The sequence below is a fragment of the Arvicola amphibius genome, chromosome 15, assembly GCF_903992535.2.
Source record: "Arvicola amphibius chromosome 15, mArvAmp1.2, whole genome shotgun sequence".
NCBI classification, from domain to species: domain Eukaryota; kingdom Metazoa; phylum Chordata; class Mammalia; order Rodentia; family Cricetidae; genus Arvicola; species Arvicola amphibius.
Window position 1 is genome coordinate 21930499 of NC_052061.1, and position 27112 is coordinate 21957610.

Here is a 27112-nt window from a genome sequence, read left to right on the forward strand (position 1 = left end):
ATCGTTTCTTCCATTTTCATCTTCAGAAATATGAGCCCGTGAAGAAACTGTCAAGCTGTGTGTTAAGTGAAACATATGCGTTCAGAGAAACACATTTTCCTTGATTTTGAAACTTTTTTAAATTGTTTTTAAGTTCCTTAACAGAATGTGATGTGTTTGAGCCTTTGTTTCCCTGTCATGGAGATACCTGTAAGTTCTTTAAGGGTGAGGGCTACGTCCCGTATCATAGGTGAGCAAACAGATCCAAGGCTTATTAAATGATTTGTGCTCACACAGGGGGCAGTGGGGCAGGTGGAAGAATTTAGAAGCAGTTTAGGGCTTTCCCACTTGAGAGTCTGTGCCCGGAGCCCTCCTGCGGACAGCCTGGAAGGAGTCAGGCGGGAATGGCGCCCGCAGGCTTGCAAGCTATGCAGACCACTCACAGTCTTCTTCCTTCCTTTCCCTTTTCTCTCTTTTTGATTTAAATGTGTATACCAATTGGGTTTAAGCTGGAAGGTTCTGTATGCTTATTTATCTATTTATTTATTTATTTATTTATTTATTTATTTATTTATTTATTTATTTATTTTTGGTTTATCGAGACAGGGTTTCTCTGTGGCTTTGGAGCCTGTCCTGGAACTAGCTCCGTAGACCAGGCTGGTCTCGAACTCACAGAGATCCGCCTGCCTCTGCCTCCCGAGTGCTGGGATTAAAGGCGTGCGCCACCATCGCCCGGCTGCTTTTTTATTTTTTCATCTTGTCCCTGAAGTTGCTGGAAACATTTAAAACTATAGTCATTTATAAATAATCAGCATTGTATGCAGTTTCGTTAGTTTTCATCTCTCTGTTTCACTTCACGTAAAAAGAAAAACTTTTTTCATTTTTTTTTAAACTGTTTTTCACTTTGACAACTACTTCATGGATTTTTTTTCACATATGATTTGTAATCTATCAGACACCTAAGCTTATATCTTATTATTTTAGCAATACTATTTCTTTAAAAACAGCCTAAAATAGAAAGATTTGGCCGAGACTTCTAGGATGTTGTAAATCTATGAGAGACTTAGGTGTTTACCTGTCACACTGACAGCGGGACTTTCACTTTTCTCGTGGCTATTTTGGTGTGAAATACCCTAAGTTATGGAGTGGAAATCTAATTCAATAAATTCAAACTATTGAGCATGGTTTAGGCGTCGTTGAATTAAAATAAAAGTTAGTAGTGGGTTCCGAATCACCAATATTATCAGCAGTTTCTGAGAAACCTGTTGTAGCTAAGAGAACACAGAAAAGGGAGGCTGGGGATTGGCTCAGTCGTAGAGTACTTACCCAGCTTGAAGGAGCCCCTGGGTTTGATACCCAGTTCCAGCGAGGAGAATATAGGGAGAACTTTCCTCATCAAAATTTGGGGTTTCCCGTTGCAGTTTAGTTAAAACTCTCTCATCTTCCCCCTAATACTTTGAGAAAATTATGTAAATGAGGTGGTTGGTTTTTCTCTGGTTGGTTGTAATTATTTGGACATACTTTCCTATTTTAACATCATGACTTGACGTATTAGGTGAGCATATCTGCTCACTTCCTAGAAGTTGTAGATATTCTTTGTATGGATGAGCTTGGCAGTAATGTGAAGTATTCTGCTTAAAAGAATTGAGAGTAATTCGTTATACTTTAAAGAAAAACAGTAACTTTTATTTATCAGCAGTGTGGTTCTTTTTCCCTCCATTTAGATATGAAGTAAATTTTCAAGATGGTATTGATTGTGGAGGTGCATACATTAAACTGCTAGCAGACACTGATGATTTGATTCTGGTATGACATTTTAATATCTAAGAACACCTTGTTAAAGTCAGTAAGTATTCTAAGGAGCGGTCGACAACAACTGGAAAGTTCGTTTTCAGTTGAAAATAATAACTATGTCTTTTTCCAGCATGAGTCTGCGTGGTCTTTACAGTTTGCCCTCAGGATTCATAACTTGATGGAGATATCAGTTCTCTGCGAGTGGCAGGTGCTTAGAGATGCTGATGAGGCGTCAAATTGGAGTTCTTCCCAAGTTTGCTCAGGAGTGGCCTGAAGCCCACATTAAACCTGGGCTGTTTCAAGTGTCACCAATACACAGGAAAGACTAAAGCAGCTTTAGAGTTCTGACAGGTTGGGGACATAGCATTCTGCAAAAGAAAAGGTCACGGTGGGAGCGCCATCTGGCTGTAGCAGAAGTGAGGCGATGTCAGGTGGTGTTGAGATAGATGGGTTGGCTGTGGGAGAGCTGCACAGTGCGTCAGAACTCGCTTTCTGCCCTGCTGGCTTTCGCATCAGACAAAAGAGAGGCCGTTTGTAGGGAGAAGATAGCGGAGCTCTCAGTTTAGGGCTTGTAGGTCAGGGTCTCAGTGAAAGGTGGCAAACGTCATTGGCTCGAAGTCCTTTAAGGACTTTATTGGACTCGGAGTCCTCAGAGAGCCCTTTGAAGGTGGGGACTGTCATCTCCATATTTGAGGTGTGATGGTATGGTGATCCAGAGGGCTCAGAAGCTCACTCACCACACACGCTTGGTCACGTGGCAGTGGTGGCATTGGAGCTGCAGTATCTGAGTGCAGAATGATGGGCCAGAGGAATAGGCCCCACAGGGGGTGAAACCTGGAGTTCCTCTCTCCATCTGAGCATGGTTTTCTAAGGGTTATTTCTGCTATCTTCCTGGGTAATGGTAATGAATAATTACTTTAGCCTAGGGTTGTAAATGTGCTTAATTTCCTATGAACTGTTAGTGTGTATTTGCATAGAGTGTTGAAGGAAGCTTTCTTCTGGTGCTAAGGCACCAGCTTCCCTGAGCCTTTGCCTGTCCTTTACTGTCATTTGGGTTAGTTCTTCAGTAAGTTGGCACTTAAATGTACTTTGTAAACTCCACCATTGGAGAGAATAGAATCACTGACCACGCTGTGACTCTGGACTAATCTGGACCATCATCTCTTTGAAGGAAGACTTTTATGACAAAACGTCCTATACCATCATGTTTGGACCAGATAAATGTGGAGAGGATTATAAACTGCATTTTATCTTCAGACACAAACATCCCAAAACTGGAGCTTTTGAAGAAAAGCACGCCAAACCTCCAGATGTTGATCTGAAAGAGTTCTTTACAGACAGGAAGACTCACCTCTATACTCTTGGTACGTCATTCATTCATTCATTCATTCATTCACTCAAAGTACTCGGTGACTACAGACTTGCTGACAGCCTGTGCTTTCAGGAGAAACAAATGTCTCTACCTTTAAGAAGTTTATCTTTGGGAGAGCTATGTTAAATAACACAACACGGGGAGAAAATAAATAATGTGCCCAATAGGAACCAGGGGAGTTCAGAAGGGATGGAAGTCACGTGGTGGGGCGACTTTGCTGACCCTGTCTGCTACATGGGGTTTATGTGGGGAAATGTAGGTTTGTAGAAAAATCCATTTTTAGGGGTGATATGTACTGGATCCGGAACTTTCGAATGGTTCTAAAACAGTTTGAGTTCTTTGTAATATACTTGCAACCTCTTAAGGTGTGTGTGGGGGGGGGGTTGTTTTAATAGGAGGAAGATCGGATTACTTTGTATAACTGGGACACTTTGTGGCCATGAGTCCCTACCAGGGTCAGCTAGTTTTTGAGGAGTTTACCTGTGGAAACAATGGAAATTTCATTTTTTAAAAATGAGTTTAAAACAAATTTTATACTTATGTTTGAAATATTGTAGCTAGTTTCAGCAAGTTTTGATGCAACACACTGGGTTTTCCTAGTTAAGAGGAAATTGTATCCATAAAGTTCAGGTCATTTTATTAGAAGATTATCTTTGCAGTGTCTGTCTGCATACTAACTATAAGTGTTAAAATTGTTCTTTAGTGTTGAATCCGGATGATACATTTGAAATATTCATTGATCAGAAAGTTGTGAACCAAGGGAGCTTGTTGGAGGATGTGGCCCCACCTATCAATCCCCCCAGAGAAATTGATGATCCCAATGACACGAAGCCAGACGAGTGGGATGACAGAGCCAAGATCCCTGACCCCAGCGCAGTGAAGCCAGAGGACTGGTAAGCCAGGAGCTCCCTGCTGCGGGCTGCCGGGCTCAGCTGGTCAGGGTGGATCAGCGACAATACTCTGCTTTGATGATTTCGTATGAAATAATTTTCAGAAATGGATATTGCATTTTCCTATCTTTTTTAACTTAAAATTTTCTTTACTTTAATATTTTTACTTTTTTATCATGTGTTCATTTTTCATGATATCAGTTTTGTGGGAAGACCCATGAGTTTGAAACATCAAGCCTTTCATTTTAATTCCTGGCTTGTTCTTCATTCATTGTGTGGCATTTTCTATAGGTGCCCTATAGAGTATTGTGGTTTTGTTTTTTTGGTTGGTTGGTTTTGTTTATGGTTGTGGTTGTGGTTGTTTAGTAACAACTTGGCTTTAGGTTGCCTTTCTGTCAGCATCTTAGAAGGCCTCTGTGGGACTCATCCCATCATAATGCTGAAGCATCACCCCTTTTTACCAGCTGTGTGTTTGTTTCCATTTGCAGGGACTGAAGGTTTTCCTTCACTGAAATGCATTCAGTTGATGGGCTTGAGTCGGATGGTGAGGGATGCCACTGTAGCTCTTTCTACTGAGCTAGTCTTTGTTCTTCAGATATGTTTTGTGATTTTTTTTGCTTAAAGATCATGTGCTTTTATTCCTAAGAACCATAGTTTTTTATTCCTGCCAGCTGCATAACCCTTAATTAAGGTTTGTTGAGTAGATTATATTTCTTTTTGTATTTAACCACTGTGTTAGATTGTGCTGTGTAACAAATATCCCCAAACTTACCAGGCAAAGACAACACACACTGCCTATTACCTCAGTGGGTTGAGACAGGGATATAGAGGTGGCCTGGCTTAGGGGCTCTGACTCTGGCTTTGTGGAGTTGCTGCCACTTCCTAACCAACTCAAGTGGCTGATCCCAGGAGGTTTCCAGCCTCCCTATGTGGTCCCTCCCTTTAGGTGTGCTCATGGAATCTAAGATCCCACCTCAGAAGTAGAGATTGAAGAGAGAGAGACAGCACCCCTGAAACTGCCACCATGTTTTATAGCTGGTCTAGAAATAGCGTCATTCTGCCTACCGGAAGGAGATTTCACAGTAGCGTGAATGCAAATTCACGAGTTAAAAAAAAAAGTTCTTTGATTCCTATGAGGCAATAAAATGATTTTACACACTTGTTCACATAACTGTCCTTTCCCTGTTTTCTGAGTACAGTGAGGTATAGTGACCGATTGTCTGATGCTGACTGATATTCCACCCTCAGCACTGTTCTCTTTTTTATGTCTTTTTTTGGGCTCTATTTACATAATTCAGATACATTGAAGTATAAATTCTGCTAAATTCATTTGCAGCACATAGGTCTATGGGTTCTCATGGACACACAGACGTCTGCGGCGTTTTCATCTTCCCAGGAGGACCTCGCATTCTACATCCGATGAGGTTTCTGTCTCTGTAGCCTGGCAAAGCACCATGTAAAATGAACCATGTAAAATGAATAGGACCTGGTGTCTCCATCTGTCTCCTGTGCCTGCCCTGTGTTGGCGTGTGCGTCTGCAGTGGTTGTGCTGTGCTGGGAGTGGGTCAACATTCACTCACAGATTGATGGGTAATTGTAGGATTCTCCAGTTGAGTGTAATTACAAGTAAATGTGTGGTAGACACTTACAGATGGAATTGTGGACGAACATAATGTTCCCTGTTGAGGGTAGATACCAGAGAACAGATTTGCTGGACTGTTCAGGAAATGCGTGTGTGAATCAGTGAGAAGCTGCCAGCCTTCCTGAGGCCTGTGTTGTTTGCCTCACACAGGGCTCGGCTGCTTTGCACACAGAGCATTTGGTTTCCATTTTCCTTGTCTTGTTCTAAAAGGCTGCATTAAGGCTGCAGTGGACTCCTTCTGGCTTAACTCACATTTCCCTAATCTTGCTCAGCATTGGGCCTTTTACTACCATTTACATCACTTCCTTGCTGAAATATCATTTTAAGTTTGTCAAGTATTTTTAGGAATTTCTTACTGCTTTATTTTTCATGTGCTTGTGTGTATGTGTGTGCCTGCCCCACAGTGCCTGTGTGGAAGTCAGGACAACCCGAGATACTGGTTCTCTCCTTTCCTTCATGGAGGTTTTAGGGGCTGAATTCAGGCCATCCATCATGCTGGCAGCAAGCACCTTAACCCACTGAGCCATCCTGTTGGCCCTAAAGTGGGGTTTCTTGCAGGCAGCATGCACTTGGTTATTTTTCTCAGCTTTCAGTGAATTCTCCCAGCTGTTGTTTGTCTGAAATGTGTTTCTGTCAGCATAGTTTGTGAAGGGCATTTTCCTGACAACTAAGCGCACCTGGGCAGTTGTCTCTGAGGAGACATTCATTTCCTTGAGGCTTGCAGTTCGTAGTGGTGGGTCAATGATCCCTACCTAATGTGCCGTTTGCTTTCAGTGTTAAGGAATTTCCCCCCATTCCAAGTTTTCAGCTCTGTGGTTCTTCTGTGTTCTGATATGGAGTTCTTTTTCCTCATGATTGTATTCCTTCCAGTTGTTTGAGCCTCTTAGAATGTGGGTATGCTGTTTGTGTATATAGATATGCGGTTGTGTCGTGTGTAGATTATGTGGTTTGTGTGGTGTGTAGATTATGTGGTTTGTGTGGTGTGTAGATTATGTGGTTTGTGTGGTGTGTAAATTATGTGATTTGTGTGGTGTGTAGATTACACGGTTTGTGTGGTATGTAGATTATGCAGTTTGTGTGGTGTGTAGATATGAGGTTTGTGTGGTATGTAGATTATGCAGTTTGTGTGGTGTGTAGATATGAGGTTTGTGTGGTATGTAGATTATGCGGTTTATGTCATGTGTGGATTATGTGGTTTGTGTGGTGTGTAGATTATGTCCTTTGTGTAGTGTGTAGAGATATGGGGTTTGTGTCGAGTGTAGATTACGTGGTTTGTGTGGTGTGTAGCTTATGCAGTTTGTGTGGTGTGTAGATTATGCAGTTTGTGTGGTATGCAGATTATGCGGTTTGTATGGTATGTGGGTTATGTGGTTTGTGTCGTGTGTAGATTATGCAGTTTGTGTGGTGTGTAGATTATGTGGTTTGTATGGTGTGTAGATTATGTGGTTTGTGTGGTGTGTAGATTATGTGGTTTATGTTGTGTGTAGATTATGCGGTTTGTGTCGTGTGTAGATTATGCGTCTTATGTTGTGTGTAGATTATGCGGTTTGTGTCGTGTGTAGATTATGCGGTTTGTGTCGTGTGTAGATTATGCGTCTTATGTTGTGTGTAGATTATGCGGTTTGTGTCGTGTGTAGATTATGCGGTTTGTGTCGTGTGTAGATTATGCGTCTTATGTTGTGTGTAGATTATGCGGTTTGTGTCGTGTGTAGATTATGCGTCTTATGTTGTGTGTAGATTATGCGGTTTGTGTCGTGTGTAGATTATGCGTCTTATGTTGTGTGTAGATTATGCGTTTTATGTTGTGTGTAGATTGGCCACCACTTCCTTGAGCATCCTGGCAGCTCCAGGTGTGTATGTTCCATTGCTTGCTAGGTTTTCCTTTAAATTTATGTGAAAAGTCACTTCCATTTCCCCTAGTAAGGTCCTGCTGACTCAGAGAGACACTGACTGCAGAGGGGATGCCTTTCCTCTCAGGCTAACTGCAAACTTTCCATAGGGTAGGAGCCCCAGGCTGCTTTAAAGGGGTCATGTGATCTGTTCAAGTGTTCACACTGTCAGAAACAGCCATGCACTTCTATGTTTGTGTACCCAGAAAGAGGAAGTTACCCTCAGACATACTTAAAAAGATTCTTCATATTCCATTTTTTAAAATATAAACTCTCCATTTTTAACTCTTGTATCTTAATTTAACAAGTAACCCAGACTCATGAAGAAAACCCCGGGGAGCATGAGCATGGTGAGGAGGAGGAGAAGGACTGAGGTGTCACCTCAGGCAAAGGGGACATCTTGACACCATCAGTTCATTCATGGCTTCCCACAAGAACCTCAAGCTGAAAACCAGACTAAACCCATTTCTGCTAATGCACAGACTCGGGGGACCCAACCAGAGCCACTCTCTGAACACACAGCTTTTCTTTGAGCACCTCCTAACAGAAACCTAGCATATTTCACCAAACATGAAGCTGTTACCTACAGCTTCTTAAGTATGACATAAATTAGAAAGATCATAAAACATTAATCAATTCACCTGCTTGAAAACATGGTGTGTATGTGGTGAAAAGGAACAGCTGCAGACTTGGGTTAAAAGTCAGGCATCGTGTGACAGTCTGCAGCTCAGCACTTGAAAAATGGGAGCAGGAGTGTCAGGGTGTCATAGTTAGTCTTGGTTACATAGACAGTTCCAGGATAGCATGTGTTACGTGAGCTCCTATCTAAATAATAACCATATATTTAAAACCACATGAGGCTGGTGAGATGGCTCATCAGGTAAGGGTGCCTGCCACTGGACCTGGCTGGTGAGCACAGCCCTCATGGAAGAGAGAACCGACTTGCACAAGTTGCCCTCTAACTTCCTGTGTGCTGTGACATAAGTATACATGCACATACACATGGATGTGAGTCTACACACACACACACACACAGAGAGAGAGAGAGAGAGAGAGAGAGAGAGAGAGAGAGAGAGAATAAATAAATGTGAATTTGTTAAAGCCCGAGAAAGTAGTAGGTGGAAAGATTATATTTTTATAGTGTATCCAGTAAAGAGCTAATGTCTTAACATAGAAGAAATAAGCTCCCTACAGCAATACAAATGGGCAGGATCTGCACTTGTGCCGCTCGTTAGTCTAGCTGGGCTGGAGACGCCGAACTCCCGGTTGTCGGACAGGCTCTTCTGTCTGCGCTCCTCTCAGCAGCTGCTTTCTCACCCGAGCTATTGCCAGGCTTTCCTACTGAGCCCTGCTCCAGCCTTCTAAGCTCTTTCTAGATCAAATCTCCAATCTTTCCCAAGCTATTCCCACATCCATACAACTTCCATAGGCCTTGGAACCTCACGGTCAGGGCTAGTCATGGAATTGACTGCATTCCATGGTGCCAGTTTCTGTGTTAGATTTCCTTCACTGTGACAGAAAACATCTAGACATCAGTGCAGAAGAAGACCTGGGCTCAGCTTCAGCCATTTCATCCATAGGTGCCCGGCTCCATTTTTGGTGGGTGTGTCGTCAGGACACCCTGGGAAGGGGCAACTTTAGAAGCAAAGCTGCCCACATTGGGGCAACCGGGAAACACAGGGGAATCACTTTATAACAAAATTCCCTGCTTGAAATCCATGAAGCCAGGAATCTGAAAATACACTAATTCATTCATAAAATCAAAACCCTCATGATCCATTATCTCCTCGAGACCTCACTGTGAACTTGGCTGCACTGGGGACTGAGCCTGCCACACAGAAAATCCAAACCATATCAGCAGGCATCGGGCCATCATTTCTGCTGAGCTTGAGTGATAAAAGCAATGTCATGTATGTGTGTGCACACATGTGTGTGGGACAGAGCAAAAGTGTGTGTGTGTGTGTGTGTGTGTGTATGTTTGTGTTGGGGGTATATGGTGCCCTCAGTAGGCACACAAGCCAAATGATAGGACATGCTGCTGCAGAACCTTCTGGATATTTTGACATGTGTATTTAAGAATTTCCTAAAACATTTGCAGGGATGAAAATGAACCTGCCCAAATAGAAGACTCAAGTGCTGTTAAACCTGATGGCTGGCTTGATGATGAACCAAAATTTATCGCCAACCCTAATGCTCAGAAACCTGATGATTGGTAAGCATTCTTCAATTCCAGGAAAGGTGCCAAGTGTGTAGAAGGAGCGGCGGGGCCCTCGTCCCGCCACCCGGCTAGCTTTACACAAAATAATTACACGGAAACTGTATTCTTTTAAACACTGCCTGGCCTCTGGCCTGTTATCTGTAGCTTCTTATTGGTTAATTCTCACATCTTCCTTTAACCCATATTTAGTAATTCATGTAGCACCACGAGGTTTGGCTTACCAGGAGAGATCTTAACCTGTGTCCATCTCGGAGAGGAGAAGCATGGCTACTGCATATGGCGACTGCCTGAAGCGTCTCCCCACTGCCTGCTACCCAGCATTCTGTTCTGTCTACTCCGCCTACCTAGTTTTCTGGTCTCTTAAAGGGCCAAGGCAGTTTCTTTATTAATTAACCAATGAAAGTAACATAGACAGATAACTCTCCTCCATCATTTCCCCTTTTTCTGTTTAAACAAAAAAGAAAGGCTTTAACTTTAACATAGTAAAATTACATATAACAAAACAGTTATCAAGTAAGAATTACAGTTACAATATTTAAATCTATTTTATCTTTTATCATAACTAAGGAAAACTATAACTATTGACCCATTCTTCAACTCCATCAAAGACTCCAGAAGGATATAAGACTACCTAAGTAAACAAGAAATATGCAACTTTCAAACTCTAGAAATGAAAGAGACAACTCGCTGCCTGGACAGTCACCCAAAGTTCCTCTGTACCGTTGGGGCATCCATCTTCGGCCTTCAGGCCCATAGTGTCCAGCAGACATTTCCATGAAGCAGGAAATTCCAAAGACAGTTCAGTCACTTTCTGCTGTGTCCTGCAGAATGTCTCGCAGACTCTTTCATGAATCAGGAACCCAGAAAGACCATCTCACCTTTAGGCAAGTTCAGCAGTCCTCTCTCTGCGGGTTCTCTGTGTCCAGTTTATGCAACAGTCCAGGCAAGAGCAGTTTCTTGCCCAAATGGCTATCAAACTCCATAAGTAGCCTCTTCAATGCCCATCTTCCTCTTGAAGTAGATGGTGCTGCCAGGAGCAGATGTGTCTCATCATGAAAACCTTAAGTTATTAAAACATTAAATGCCATATTCTGCAGTTTTTGAAAGATATGAAGAATGTCTATCTAACTGAAATATATCTCTATATATCTAGAAAATCTAACTAACATAACTATAAGCTTTACTATTATTGATGATTATCCAGTAACAACCTATATTTCCTAATTATACATTACAGTTTTTAAAATGAACTACACAATCAAAATAGCTTAATGAAGATCAGAAATATATATACATATAACAAAATTGACCTAAAATCCATACCAATGCAAATTATTCATATCTATATCATATCCCCCTTTAAATGTAAAAGAACATTTATAAACAATATTTGGGAAAATGGGCACAGTTTTTTCTCTCCAAACTACTTCCTGCTGAATGGGGCGCTGTTAATCAGATCTTTCATGGTGTAACCTGTGTGCCAGGTTCATCTCAGTCGGCAGTTGAGTGAAGTAATTTTTTGAGGCTGTTCACAGCAACCTTTCAGGAGGGTGTGGTCTATCATACCATATTGGGATAGAAGCAATCCACACGGTGTCATCTTCTGTGAAAACAAAAGAAGACCCTCTTTTCCAAAGCATCATGTTCTTAGATCCAAATTCTGAAGTCATACCGTTAAGATGTCCATTCTGGTCTAGCCTGGCGGCCCGTATAATGAAATGTCTCTCTGTATTTAGCTCCTTTACAGTCAAAAATTTCAAAGAAAACACAATAAAATACATAATCCAGACTCTCTGTGAATTTTCCATTTTACGTGGCTTATTTTTATTCTATCACTTTATTCTGTTCTGTCTCTTTAAAGACTTTACCCTTTTTCTTTAAAGGCATTAACTCTGTATTTTTTTCTCTCTCTCAAGCCTGCATACATTCATCCAACATTGTGACTCATTTAAAAGTCTTTTATGTCTGAATCTGTCCTATTGTGAATCTGTAATTTTTTTTACTATTCAGGAGCACTTCTTATAATGCTAAGCACTTAAAAACTTAAGTTGCACCATGTAGAGGTAATATGGTACCGCCTGTGTCCTGCCCAGTCTAAACCTTAACTGTGCTGTTATTATGGTAATTACAATAGATCCTGCCTGAGATCAGCACAGTTCAGCATGGCGAGCAGAGCCAGAGCCGCTCCTACATCAGTCATTTGGTGCCCCTGAGCGGCACACAGTTCCAGGCACACAGCAGTCCACATTGGAGCCACACTCAGCAGTTTAATTCTGAGACTGAGCGTGTAGCACAGAAACTCTTTTCATCCAAGTTACAGCCAAATCTGACGCGCAGAGCACTGCGCAGTCTGAAAACATCTCTCTGTATGGCGGCAGGAATCCCCCATGCTCTCCCACTCGCCTAAGCCTGATTCTGTCATATGCCCAGGTGCAGGCAGGGAGCAGGGAGCCATGGCATGGTCTCAGAGTACTCCCCCCCCATCCCGAGGGGGCACACAAACATCCAGTCCCATAAAATGCTTTAAAGCCAGAGTTTGCACTGGCGGCACAGCCTCAGGAAGCCGTGTTTTAAAATGACTCAGCTTTTTTTCTGCTGCTATTGCCGAAACAGGAAATCTCTCTACGGCACGTCCTAGCAAACAGCAAAAAGCTGTGTTAAACTCTCTCTCTCCTTTATTTAAAGCCCTCTCAGGTTTTTAAGTGGATTTAGTCACCACGTTGGAGCGCCAATCTGTAGAATGGAGCAGCGTGGCTGTGTCCCACCACCTGGCTAGCTTTACCCAAAATAATTACATGGAAACTGTATTCTTTTAAATACTGCCTGGCCCATTATCTATAGCCTCTTATTGGTTAATTCTCACATCTTCCTTTAACCCATATTTAGTAAACCGTGTAGCACCACGAGGTGTGGCTTACCAGGAGAGATCTTAACCTGCATCCATCTCGGAGAGGAGAAGCATGGCGACTGCATATGGCGACTGCCTTCTACCCAGCATTCTGTTCTCTCTACTCTGCCTACCTAATTTTCTGTTCTCTTAAAGGGCCAAGGCAGTTTCTTTATTAATTAACCAATGAAAGTAACATAGACAGATAACTCTCCTCCATCACCAAGTGTATCCTGATCATTTACTAATTTTTATTGCTTCCTGCAAAGGCTGGAGGCTAATATATTACCTCTGCTCTGATAACTTCAGGAGTGACGACATGGATGGCGAATGGGAGGCACCACACATGCCTAACCCAGCCTGTCAGATTGGCTGTGGCGAGTGGAAGCCGCCCATGATAGATAACCCCAAATACAGAGGAGAGTGGAGACCGCCCATGATCAGTAATCCTGACTACCAGGTGACTACCTGACTACCACTGTCCTGGTTCCATAATAAGGTTGAGTTGCTTTTATCTGATCTTCACCAATGTTCTGCTAGCTTTTAAAAGTTCAATTTGTAACTTATGAAGTCAAAGCAAGTCAACTAATTTAGGTCAGGTATAGAGGGATCTAAGGGGGAGTCACGGATCTCCCTGGGAGAGGGAAATAGGATAGATTTTACAGGTTAACCAATGTTGATAGGGATGGGAATTGGGGGATCAGATGGGGGGGTGTTGTAGAAGACAGAGTGCAAGGAGAGATCTCTGGAATTGGGGGATTTGGGGGAGTGGAAATCTAGTACAGTGGGAACTTTCTGGAATATATGAAGGATATACTAGTAATGGGGCATGGAGCCTTAAATGGCCATCTCCGGTCACTGTCTCCCAGTGACTGGACCGCGCTGCATTCAACTGAGTTGTTGGACAAGGGGAACCATGGAAATCCCCAAACAACCCCAACTGTTGCTAAGACAAAGGGTCAGTCTCCAAAAACTGATAAGGGAGGTAGACATTGCTGAAGACAACACCCACACAACTCATTTAGCATGGAAAAGTCAAGTGGGCACCTACATGGAGCTTTCACCCCCACATTCTAGTCTCTTTGGTGTGGATACACAGAACCTTCACCCCACATTCTAATCTCTTTGGTGTGGATACACAGAACCTTCACCCCTACTAGTTCTAGTCTCTCTGGTGTGGATACACAGACACTTCACCCCACATTCTAATCTCTTTGGTGTGGATACACAAAACCTTCACCCCACATTCTAATCTCTTTGGTGTGGATACACAGAACCTTCACCCCTACTAGTTCTAGTCTCTCTGGTGCGGGTACACAGAACCTTCACCCCTACATTCTAGTCTCTCTGGTGCAGATACATAGAACCTTCACTCCTACGTTCTAGTCTCTTTGGTGTGGGTAAACAGAACCTTAACACCTATGTTCTAGTCTCTCTGGTGTAGTTAAACAGAACGTTCACCCCTACACTCTAGTCTCTTTTGTGTGGGTACACAGAACCCTCACCCCTATACTCTAGTCTCTTTGGTGCTTGTGGGGAGATGTACTCTACAGGCTCCTGAAAGAGAAATGAAGACACCAACCCAGCCACAATACCTTTGACCTACAATCTGTCTTCCTGCAAAATATGCTAGGGCAATGGTGGCACAGAACTTGGGGTAGTAGCAAATTAACGTCTGATTTGACTTAAGGGGTTCTTGTTTTCCTTTTCATTTGTTTAGTGGCATAACTTTATTTAAAATGTTTTCATTTGTTGTTTCTTCTAGGGGATCTGGAGTCCTCAGAAAATCCCTAACCCAGATTATTTTGAGGATGATCACCCATTCCTTCTGACTTCTTTCAGTGCTCTGGGCTTAGAGCTTTGGTCCATGACTCCCAACATCTACTTCGATAATTTTATCATCTGCTCAGAAAAGGAGGTAGCAGATCGCTGGGCTGCCGATGGCTGGGCACTGAAGATAATGGTGGCAAATGCTAATGAGGTACAAGAGTGACTGTGGGCGGGAGCCCTGGGCCCCAGCCCTGGCTGTGGGGTGTGCACAGGTGCAGTAATTACTAAACACCAAGGAGGCGTGCTTGAATAGAGTTTAGCTTCACTGCGTGGACTCTGCGGTGAACTCATCATGCAGATGCCTGTGTCCTCGTTCCCTATTTAAATCACGGTACCTTTAATGAGATTCCAAGCCTACTTGCGGTTTATAGCAGTAAGAAATACTTCTCTGTGTTTTCATGTTGGCAGTGCAAGCCTAGGTGTTAACAGGAATCGATATGCATTTCAAATGTTTTCCCTTAGAGAAGAACCAAGAGCTCTAAATTGAGCATCATTGTCTGTGTCAACTGCAGTGCCATGTGCTCCGGCCCAGCTGGCCTGGGAGCCCCCCAAAACTGTCTCCACTTCCCCCTTTACCATGCCAGCTCTGGGATTATAGATGAAGGCCACTGCAGCCAGCATTTATGTGGGTGCCAGCTTTGGACCTGAACATTAGGCACCTTTATCTGCCGAACCATTCCCCTCCCCCATTTGGTTTCTTTAGGTTCTTGATTGTTACAAGTAAAATATGTTGTGACCTTAGATTTTATGTTACTAAAATAAAGTTCATGCACAAGGGTCACTTGTGAAAATGTTCATATAAAAAGAAAACGACAATAATACCAGAGTGATTTTATTAGTAAGTTCTTTAAATAACAGAACATATTATCAAAGATGTCTCTTTCTTCTTTTTTATTTTTGGTATGTGCGTAGTATTTGTGTATATGTGTGTGTGTAGTGTATATGTGTGTATGTGTGTACTGAGGGTGTATAAGTTTATATAGTGTGTGCATGTGGTATGTTGTGCATGTAGTGTGTGTAGTTGTATTGTGTAGTGTGTGTAAGTGTATAGTGTGTATGTGTATAATGAGTGTGTGTGTACTGTGTATAGTATGCATGTAGTGTAGTGTGTACATGTGGTGTGCTGTGTATGTAGTGTGTGTAGTGTAGTGTGTGATGTGTGTATGTGTATGTGTGTGTATAGTGTGTGTGTAGTATGTGTATGTGTGTATGTGTATAGTGTGTGGATAATGAGTGTGTATGTGTGTGCTGTGTATACTGTGCATATAGTGTAGTGTGTATAAGTGTATGTTGTAGTGTGTGTAGTGTAGTGTGTGTGATGTAGTGTTGTAGTGTGGTGTATGTGTATAGTGTGTAATACAAAATGTGCATAATTAATTCCCACTGGACATTGGTGAGCGCTCTGATTTCCCCCACAGCCCGGTGTGCTCAGACAGCTGACGACAGCGGCAGAGGGGCGCCCGTGGCTCTGGCTTGTGTACTTTGTGATGGCTGGGCTGCCCATAGCGGTAGTTACTTCATTTTGTTGGCCAAGAAAAGTAAAGGTAAAGAAAACAGACTTTCTTCAGCTTTGTTTTCCAGACTTGCGTGTGTTCCAGAGTTGTAGGAATCAAGCAGCGTAACAAATTCAGTGTAAATGCAATGAATTCCGGTTCCTGTGAGATTTACTGAGCAAGAGTTACATACGTTGTAAGTTAGCGCAGAAAGAAATGGTGGATAAATGTTATGATGACAGCACATGCTGTCCATTTCAGTAATTAGTGTCTGTGCCTTAAAAAATAAAATAAAAAGCGTGCTTTGCTATTAGTAAGAACAGCTTTTGTTAAACTGCCACAGAAAACATATGAAGACCTGGGTCCTAAGACAACTGACATATGTAAGTCGCAGACCAAGGCCGCTCTGGAACAAGGGGCAGAGGAGAAGAAGGCCCTCGAGAAGCCCGAAGATTCGGAAGAGGAAAAGAAGCCAAGTAACAGTGATGTCATCATCGCGGAAAAGGGTGAGGCTGGGCTGGTCACTGTGACTGTGACAGCCGACATCCTTTCTGCACTGACAGAGAACGTCCAGCCCTGCAATGCCCTGCTTTGTTCCGTGTCTAATGTGCACATTTGAACTGCCAAGGCCACGTGACTTTGGCAGTGTGGATTAGCAGTGCTCTGAGAGGGACAGCCCTGTGAGCAGCCACCCCATAGCCTCTGTGTTTATGAGACTCCTTGACTCTTTACACACAGTGGGTGACCAGACATACCCTCACCCCAGTGGGGCACCTACAGCCCCACGTCTTCTCCAGTCTAGCGTGGTGAACCAGTGTGTTCCTGGGGTTCCTTACACATGTGTGTGCATGTGTTTGTCATGGAGCACACGTGGAAGTCAGAGGACAACTTGCAAGACTAAGTTTTTTGTTTAAAAAGAACAAGTGTATGCATGTGTGTGGGGGGGGAGGTGTGTGTGTGTGTGAGAGAGAGAGAGAGAGAGAGGTGTGTGAGAGAGGTGTGTATGGGTGTGTGTGTGTGAGAGAGAGGTGTGAGAGAGAGGTGTGTGTGTGAGAGAGAAGGGGGTGTAAATTCTTTAGGCTGTAAGTTCTCAGAGTCTTTGTAACTTATTAGTGCTTTATATTGATGTTGCTGTCTCCTTTAGAGGGTATTCACAAACAGCAAATTTGTGAATACTTCAATATCAGAAGGGCCTTATTTTAGAAGGCAGTTTTACATTTCCCTCTGCCCCATGCTATGCATGTGGAATATGTGGAAGGCAGAGGTGACATGTACTACCTTCCATTTCCTCAACCTAATTTTTGGTAAATTTTTACTTTATATAGCTCTCAAGACATGCTTCCATTTGCATGTGGTGGTTTAGTAAGGAGGTCACTTGTTGGTTCCCGGCTGTCCAGACTCCTGAAATAACCACACAGAAACTGTATTAATTAAATCACTGCTTGGCCTATTAGCTCTAGCTTCTTATTGGCTAGCTCTTATATATTAATTTAACCTATTTCCATTGTTTTATATTTTACTATGAGGCTCATGGCCTACCAGCAAGGTTTCAACATATCTGTCTCTGGCAGCTCCATGGCTTCTCCCTGACTCTACCTTCTTCCTCCCAGCATTCAGTTTAGTTTTCCCTGCCTTGCTAAGTTCTGCCTTGCTGTAGGTCCAAAGCAGTTTCTTTATTAATCAATGGTAATCACAGCATACAGAAGGAAATCCCACCTTATGGTGGTATCCTTGTCCTCTTTCTCCTGCTCTCTCCTCTTTTCCTCCTCTCCCCCCTTCTCCCCACTTCCTCCCTGTCCTTTCATAATGACAGTGACAAAGTTGGCCGGAGAAGACGGGGTCACCCTGACTTAGCAGGCCAGAGAAGACGAGGTCACCCTGACTTAGACAGCAGGCCGGAGAAGACGGGGTCACCCTGACTTAGATAGCAGGCCAGAGAAGACGAGGTCACCCTGACTTAGACAGCAGGCCGGAGAAGACGGGGTCACCCTGACTTAGACAGCAGGCCGGAGAAGACGGGGTCACCCTGACTTAGACAGCAGGCCGGAGAAGACGGGGTCACCCTGACTTAGCAGGCCGGAGAAGATGGGGTCACCCTGACTTAGACAGCAGGCCAGAGAAGACGGGGTCACCCTGAGGGAAGTTGTCACTGATCACAGCTACCAGAAAGCTGAGAATTATTTGGGCATTGTCTATTACATAATAATAATTTTACAGGACTTAACCTCAGAGGTTAAGAGCATTGCCTGCTCTTCCAAAGGTCCTGAGTTCAATTCCCAGCAACCACATGGTGGCTCACAACCATCTGTAATGGGGTCTGGTGCCCTCTTCTGGCCTTCAGGCATACACACAGACAGAATATTGTATACATAATAAATAAATAAATATTAAGAAAAAAATAATAATTTTACAAACTTGCTTCACTTCAAAGATGATTTTTTATAAGTGTAAAATAGTAAGTATTTATAATTAGCTAGGTTTTTTTTTTTAGTTTTGAAGGGTAGAAGTTGCTTTTTAATTGTGGAATTTAAATTAATCTCCCTTAATTGTCCTTAATACTTTTCAGTAGCAAAATCTCCACCTCTAGAAGAGGAAGTTGGTGAACCAGAAGAGAAGAGTGAAGAAGGGGAAACCATAGAGGGGCAGGAAGAAATGAACAAGTTGAATAAGTCTGGGTCCGAGGACGAGGTAAGCCTCGCTGCAGGAACAGCCTCCACCATGCTTCCCCCAGTTTCCTTGAGTAAGCACCTCCATGACATTTTAAAACAAATCGATAGAGAAGGCAGAAAACTGAAGTGACATGTGTTGACATCTGATAGAGAAGCACTTCACCTGAGCTCCACACAATATAAAGGTAGAGTGCATTGGTAAAAATAATCATAACTCTTTTGGTAAAGAGGTACAGCAATCTGAGTATCTAAAATGCAGGCCTCCTGCTGAAAAGATGGCTGTCTCAATCCACCCTCACAGACAATGGGATGAGTAGTTTAATCCCACAGTGGGAATCGCACAGCCATTCCCTATGAGATTGAGACCATACTCAGAGTCATAAAGAAAATGCTGCAGGGGCGGGCAGAGTGGTCTTTGCCACATGCTTATTTAATAAACAGGGTTATTTTGAAACTGTCATCAGGCCACTTGTAAATAAATAAGACAGCAAGGCAACTTCGTGAAGGACAGGAGCCCGTGTAACACAGCGTTGGACAGTTAGAGCACACACTTTAAAGAATAAGAAATACGCTTGTGCCTGCCAACAGTTAAGATCACAGGGAAGGAAACATTTTGTCCTTCGTTGTTTTGCAGATGAAAGAAGCTGATGAGAGCACAGGATCTGGAGATGCCCCGGTAAAGTCATTGCGCAAGAGGAGGATACGGAAGGACTGAAGTGTGTCAAGATTGCAAATCCCCGAGAGAGAGAGAGACAGAGACAGAGAGAGAGAGAGAGAGAGAGAGAGAGAGAGAGAGAGAGAGAGAGAGAGAGAGAGAGAGAGAGAGAGAGAGAGAGGGCATTCTAAGGTTAGTATGCCCAGAAGGACAGCAGATCCATCTGCCCAAACTCTTTCCAAATATCAAGCAATGTTAGTCTTTCAGATACTTCTTTCTTTCTTTGGGGGGGGGGGAGGGGAAGCAACTTTGAAATTAACTTGTCTTTGGATTTAGAATAAAAGTGGCACATTACATGAGCTCCAAGAGATTAATATCCTTAGAAGTGACAGTTTTAATAGTTGGAAGATAGTTTTGGTCTTGTAGAGCAAGATAATATCTAGTCCTCATACCTGCTATTGGAAACATCACCTGTGGGACTTTCCACTTAAATGGCTATGCAAGAAATACAAGTTAGTTTTATAATACAATTTGAGTACGTTCTATTGTACAGACTGAAAGTGACCGAGTTCACATATGATCATTTGATGTCGTCAGCACTTTAAAGTGTTGTATGTGACCCACACTTACATTGCCTGTGTCACACTATAGTTAGGTCAGTTCACATAGAGGTTTCTTGGAGAGGTTTTGTGTTGACAGGCATGTCAATTGAACAAGTTCAAGTGTCACTCATGCAATCACTGGGTACTGTGCAAGCATATTCTACATGTAACACGGATAATATAGACTTGTCATATTATACTGTATAGACATTTTTCAAGCTTCTGTAGCCACTTCATGCCCAAATGGCTTACCTTGTTCATGAAACTGTGTGCACATACTACTCTTGAAATAAAATTTAAATTTTTTTTCATTTAATTTTTCTTGGTTTATCAAGAATGGGTTTTCTCTGTGTAGCCTGGCTGTAGCTCTGACCATTCTGGAAGTCTGTAGACCAGGCTGGCCTCAAACTCACAGAGATCTACCTGTTCCTGCCTCCCAAGTGCTGGGATTCAAGGCGTGTGCCACCACTGCTCAGCATTTTCTCATTTAAATTGTACACTCCATAGGGCTCATTACTGGGAAGGCTTCATTTATTTTTGCAGGATTCTAATGATTAAACCCAATTCTTCAGCTCTGTCTTTTTGCCATAAGTTTCTGCTAATGAGGTCACATGTATTCTGAGTCTGTTTCATCCTCACAGCTGTATCTGAGAGTGACAGATGCCTATTGCTGGGTCCTGATGCCTCCCTCAGGGGAGGAGGTAAGAAGGCACAGAGTCAATTGTTGACTGAGGTTTCTGTCCTGCCTGGTTCCCACAGTCATTAAGTGACAAAGAAATCACACAGAGATCTACATTAATTATAAATAGATTGGCCTAGCATCTCAGGCTTCTTATTAACTCTTATAACTTATATTAGCCCATAATTCTTGTCTGTGTTAGCCACATGGCTTGGTACTTGGTGCCTTTTTCGGTGAGGCAATCATATCTTACTTGCTCTGTGCCTGGCTTCCTCTCTGTCTGGGTGACTACTGCAGGCAGACTGAAACTTCCTTCTTCCCAGAATTCTCATTGCCCCGCCTCTACTTCCTGCCTGGCCAATCAGCATTTATTTAAAATTCTAGTGACAGGGCACAGACCATTTTCTCACAGCAGTCAATAGCACAGACATTGGGAGTCAGGTAAAAGGCAAACAGCAGACTCATTAATTCAGCAATGGGAAGAACCTTATATACCTTCTTCCCAGTACCCAGGCTGTGTCCAGATCCAATGTCATTGCATGGTCGCCCGCCACTGGCTAAACGATCAGGATCTCTGTCAGTGCCTGTTGCTAGTCCCTCGGGCAGACTCCAGGTTGCTCATCTCTCCTCCCACAGGCGCCCAAACAAGCTACCTTTCCAGTGTCGTTTCACTCCAAATGTTTTCCTGGAGAATGTTTTACTCTTCAGCAGCGTGTGTCAACCCTTCAAAAGGCCATTCAAGTCTCCAGGAGGACTAGAGGATGACCGTAATACTGAGTCCCTGTGGAAGGAACGTTTATGGTTGGGGTTTTTGTAGATATGCACACCCCACCTTTCAACAGCTCCCTTGCATAGGTGTGCTCAGAATTCACACACTGGAAATACACCCTAGCTTCACCTCCCGAAAGGAGATTGAGCGGAGCCAATGAGATTGTTTATGTCTTTCAGAGTGTTGGAAAGCAGAGTGACTGTTTTCCCCCATGGCCGTGTTCCAGTGTGCATAAACTCTTAGTGGATTTCTAACATGTGTGCAGAAGATTATAGCAAAGGCATCATAACAGGAACAGCTGAGAACCTATACCTTGATCTGCAAGTAAGAGGCAGAGAACACACTGAGAATGTCACATGTCTCAGTTAAGATTTCTTTCTATTGCAGCAACAAAACACCATGACCAAAAAGCGTGTTGGGGAGGAAAGGGTTTATTTGGCTTACTCTTCAGCATTGTTGTCCATCTTTGAAGGAAGTCAGAACAGGAACTCAAGCAGGGCAGGATGGTGGATGCAGGAGCTGATGTAGAGATCCTGGAGGGGATCTGCTTGCTGGCTTGCTTTCCCTGGCTTGCTCAGCCCACCTTCTTACAGAACCCAGGACCAGCAGCCCAGGGATGGCACCACCCACTGTGTGCTGGGTCCTCCCTCACAGATCACTAACTGAGAAAATGCCCTATAACTGGATCTTAGGGAAGCACTTCCTCAACTGACTCAAACCTGTGTCCATTGACACCCAACACCAGCCAGTCCAGCATAAGTCTTTTGACACCTCAAAGCCTACTTCCCAGTGATACAACCTCTTCCAACAAGGTCACACCTCCTAATCCTTCCCAAACAGTTCTACCATCTGAGAACCAAGTATTCAATATGTATGCTTATGAGGGCCATTCTCATTTAAGACATGAAGTGAAACATGCCCCCCGGCAATGCTGAAGCAGACATGGGCAGCCCGTTTATATTGGGTTTCATGGTCTGAGTTGATGAGGGTGTCTGGCTAGGTCTCTTCCTCAAGGAACAGGTTCCCCCGAGATCCGAACTCAGATCGCTGGATTCAGAGTCCAGAGCGTTAACCATTACACTAAACCACCACAGAAACCATCTCCTCTTGACAGTTTAAATGAGACAAGCTGATGGGAGAAAACATAAACTTGGAAACATATTTAAAGACTTTATTTTTTTAATTATGTGTATTCTGCACATAATTATATTACCTGGCTACAGGAGGTTGAGAGATCCCATGCAAGTGCTGGGAACTTTGCAAGAATGGTGTGAGCTTAACACTAAGCCTTCTCTCCAGCCACTGTGGGAACATTTAGTCTGTCTCTTAAGGCCCCAGTGCACAGAATAGTAAGGGCAGTCTAGGAAATGCTAGACACTCCGACAACCAGAAATCCATCTTTACGTGCCTGCCACAGTATCTTATATATGTTTTGTAAAAACGTAGGGTTACTTTCAAATTTTAATAACAGACATTTGATAAATCCTTCAGACACCTTAAAACAGGATCAACTCTTTAACTGGTTAGAGTGTGTGAGTTCAGCATCTAGTATCACTCCTCAAAACTCCTAGGTCAAAAGACAGACTCTGGGCTGGGTGTGGTGGCACTTGGGAGGCAGAGACAAGTGGGTCTCTTTGCATCTGAGGCCACCTCGGTCTACACAGTGAGTTCTAGGACAGCCAGGGCTACCTAGAGAGACACTGTCATAGAGTCAACCTAAGTCTTCGTTACAGTAAATTTGTCATTTAAATTCCATTAATCTCTGGGTTTGGTGGAGCCAGTTGTGGTTGTTTTCTGGATGAAGTAGCTAAGAGGCAAGGCTGTCACTCTTCTGTCCGTCTGTTTGCAGCTGTCATGTAACAGGCTCTTTACAAGCGATCTTGAGGATGACAACAACCTCTGAGACTGGTGGTGGTTATATCGGTTATGGCAGCACTGAGAAGCTCCTGGCGACAGTCAGGAGTGGGTGTCAGCACTATCTGACAAAGTGAAGCTTACAGCTAAAGAATTTAGATCCACTTCTCTTTGTTTCTGACCATACAATTAATCTTAAGTTCTAAAATTCTACTCTCTTTTTAATTTTTTTTTGGTGGGGGCAGGGCAGGGTTTCTCTGTGTAATAGCTCTGGTTGTCCTGGAACTCATTCTGTAGGCCAGGCTGGCCTCAAACTCAAAGATCCACTTGCCTCTGTCTCCCCAAACGCTGGGACTAAAGTCATGTGCTACCACTGCCTGGTTCTACTCTCATTTTTATCCTATGAAAGGACCTGTATTAAAGGGGAAAGAACTGGCAGGAATGAGGGTGAGGTATCTGACCTGATAGGAGATGAGCACTCAGCTGATGTTGGCCACTTTTACATCACAGGAGTTTGCTTCTTTCAAAACAGTTTCCAAAAGGAAAGGCCAATCTCTGCACAAGCAACTTCACCACCTAAACACCATCTCACTCGGCAGCCCAACCTGACCTCCCAGCCGGGCTTTTCTCTGCGCTTCTATTTTATATATTCATTCTTTCTCCCAGTTATCACTGATTCTCATAGATTTGGATACAGACACAAGCTGCTCCAAATTGTGCCCCTGTATAAGTCGTAACAGTTTATAAAGTCTGAAAAATGCCAAATTCCGAAGCATCTGGTTCTGTAAATTCCTAACTAAGGGACTATGGTCTGCGGCACCCTGTAAATAGTGGGCAGCAGAAATATGAGCCAAATGTTGGGTGGGATGGTAGTGTTAGGATTGAAGGAAGCACCTCTTTGGGACCTGGTGGGAGGTGCCACCTTCTGTCTGGCTGCTATAACAAAACACTACAGCCTAGGTGGCTTCTGCACAACAATAAAACACATTCTTCATGGTCCTGGAGGCCAAGTGAGGCAAGGTGCCTATGCAGCTGGGCTCTAATGAGGGCCCTCCTCCCAAATGCTGAGTGTGGTCTTTTCCTGTGCCCTTAAGTGGCAAGTGGGTTCTCTGTGGTCTTTTTATAACCCCACACATGCATGCTCTGCCTTCATCATGTCTCTCTCTAAGGTCACATGGCTCAGTTCCATCCCATTGTGTGTCACGATTTCAGTGCATTTAAGGACACATTTGGTCCTTAACAGGCAGCTCGCGCTGCTTCCTGACAGGCATCGCTCCAGCACCACAAAGATAGAAAAATTGCTCTAACACCACTGTGCAGGAGTGCTGTGCTGCGTGTCAAGACTTGTGGTTGCTAAGAGGACCTCAGCTACTAGTGCAGCAAGCAGAGAGTAGTGAGCTGGAGGGTTGGGGGATGGAAACATACTAAGCAGAAGCATCCGTAAGGGGATTATTGCTAAACGTTACTGCTGAAGGCAGGCCTGGGTGGTCACCTCACCTGTGGCAGCTGAGGGACTCTCTCTGAACTGACCTGGAAGAATTCTTGCTGGATTAGGCAGACAACTGATAAGGTTAGATGAGAACTCTAAGGTCGGTCGGTCACTGAATCAAGGAAAAGTCTGGGTCAGAAATAGACACTATGTGATTTCTCACCTATATTTTGTGTGTGGTGTACAAGTGTGTACATGTGGCAGTGTGTGCATGCGGCAGTGTGTGCATGCCTGTAGAGAGCCTACAGGTCAATGTTTGGTGTCTGCCTCTATCACTCTTCTGCTTATTTATGGAACAGGTCTCTCACTGAACCTAGAACCCATCTATTGGCTAAACTGGCTGGTCTGAAAGCTCAAGCGGTCTGCCTGCCTCTGCTCCCTCCCCCACCCCCAAGACTAGTGTTACAGACATGCTGACCATGTCCACTCAGGTCTCCATGCTTCTTCGTGCTTATCCCTTTTTGCTGTTTGACTACTATGGTTTGTTTTATTTGCCTGTTTTGAAAATATTTTCTATAGAAAGGGAAAGAGCCAGGCAGTGGTGATGCACACTTTTAATCCCAGCACTCAGGAGGCAGAGGCCAGTAGATCTCCGTGAGTTCATGGCTAACCAGTTCTACAAAGTTCTAGGACAGCCAAGGCTAACAGAGAAACCCTGTCTTGAAAAACCAAAAAGGGAGAGGTGTGGAGTTAGACGGGTGGGGAAATGGAAGACCTGAGAGGTGGGGGATGGGAAACTGTGATCAGACTATACTGAATAAATTTTCAATTTAAAAGATTTTTTTTAAAAAAAAGTAAAAGAAAACCATTTCTCTGGTACTTGTTACACCAAAGGGACCCGACCTCCAGCCTGTAGCTCTGCTCTGGTCAGAGCTGTCTTCCTTGCATTTCAGTTGGTCCCAAGGTGGTCTCCTCTATTAGGAAGTCAAATCCTAGGGGGAAAGGCTTACACTGAAGACTGAAGAGAGCTTGACTGTGCCCGACACAAATGGCTTCAAAGCAAGACGATTTTCAATAGATGTAAACGGAAACTGTTCGTTCATTTCCTGGTTGCCCAGACTCGAATAATCACACAGAAACTGTATTAATTACAACGCTGTTTGGCCAATGACTCAGGCATATTCCTAGCTAGCTCTTACATCTTAAATTAACCCATTTCTATTAATCTATATATCATCATGAGGTGGTGGCCTACTGGTAAGGATCTGGCATCTTTCTCCTTCGGCAGCAACATGGCGTCTCCTTGATTCCATCTACTTTACTCTGTTCTGATTTCCCATCTGGCTTTACTCTGCTGAGCCATTGGCCCAAACAGCTTTATTCATTAACCAACAAAAACAACACATATCCAGAAGGACATCCCACATCAGTTAGGGTACAACCTGACCTCCTGAGCTTGGTTCCCAGAACCCACATGGTGGAAAGAGAGGACTGACTCCTGCAGGTTGTCCTCTGACCTCTGTGCAGTCGAAATCAAACAAATGAAATGAATGTGAACTAGTTAAAAGGCTTCATGTTTGTTTGAGGTTATACTAGCAAAAGAAAAAACAAAAAACTTCGAGCTTGACTTAAAATAATGGGTACTAAGTCCCAGTCAACAAGTGAACTGCTTTCCCAGACTGAGGGGTGGGATGGGGTGGAAGAGAATAACTTCTGGGATGAGCAGCACAGGAGGTGGTGAAAAAGGAAAACCTTGATCAGGTCTACAGCAAGGTATTCCATAATTACCTCAAATCTGAAGATTTATTTTGACCCCACTCTCCATATTGAGAACTTTTCCTTGACCACCCTGTCCCATAATACTCTAGACCAGGGAAGAATGAGAACAGATAAACTGAGAGATCTCAAGAGAGCTCTTGGATTCAGAGCTTACCATCTAACTAGATGAGGGGTGCCGGAATGCATTCTCTGTGAGGAAGAGTAGTTCCAGACACTCTGTAGCAAAAGATCAAGCTGCAGCTGGACTGCTCCTGACAGGTCCTTCACCTCCTTCCACAGGGATAAGCTGTAGCCACATGGCTTCTCAGGGAAGAAATCATTTATCAGCCCCCTAGGCTTTGGATGTATAGAGACTGTGCCATTTCAAGGCAGAGCCCGTGACACCTAGACTCTGCACACTCCCATTCTCTTTCCTGTGAATGGAATGGTGTAACTGGAGATGCAGAACAATCTGTGCAGTAGGGCCAGCTAGGCTGGGAACAATAGAGGGTAGGAGCCTAACCCAAACACAGCCCCTTCCCTGGAACTTCAGCTAGCTAAGTAAGCTCCTGAAACACTTAATAAATGGTTACTGTTGTAGCAGTCTTGGATGCTTACATAAGATACATTATTACACTGTGGCACTGAAACCCAGGGTACCACTGCACATTCACTTAGCAACTGTATCAAAACACACACAACC

The 27112-nt window shown here is 43.6% G+C and overlaps 1 protein-coding gene across 1 annotated transcript in view; it reads left to right on the forward strand.

Annotated features, from left to right (window-relative positions):
- Clgn (calmegin) overlaps positions 1-19378 on the forward strand; it is a 30391-nt gene extending 11013 nt beyond the window's left edge. Inside the window, exons 5-14 of the mRNA XM_038313072.1 lie at positions 1704-1785; positions 2945-3137; positions 3849-4038; positions 9665-9778; positions 12981-13131; positions 14437-14652; positions 15920-16045; positions 16338-16500; positions 18585-18682; positions 19298-19378. Of these exons, the coding sequence (XP_038169000.1) occupies positions 1704-1785; positions 2945-3137; positions 3849-4038; positions 9665-9778; positions 12981-13131; positions 14437-14652; positions 15920-16045; positions 16338-16500; positions 18585-18682; positions 19298-19378 (1414 nt within the window). The remainder of the gene's footprint in view (positions 1-1703; positions 1786-2944; positions 3138-3848; positions 4039-9664; positions 9779-12980; positions 13132-14436; positions 14653-15919; positions 16046-16337; positions 16501-18584; positions 18683-19297) is intronic.
- The last annotated feature ends 7734 nt before the right edge of the window (positions 19379-27112 follow it).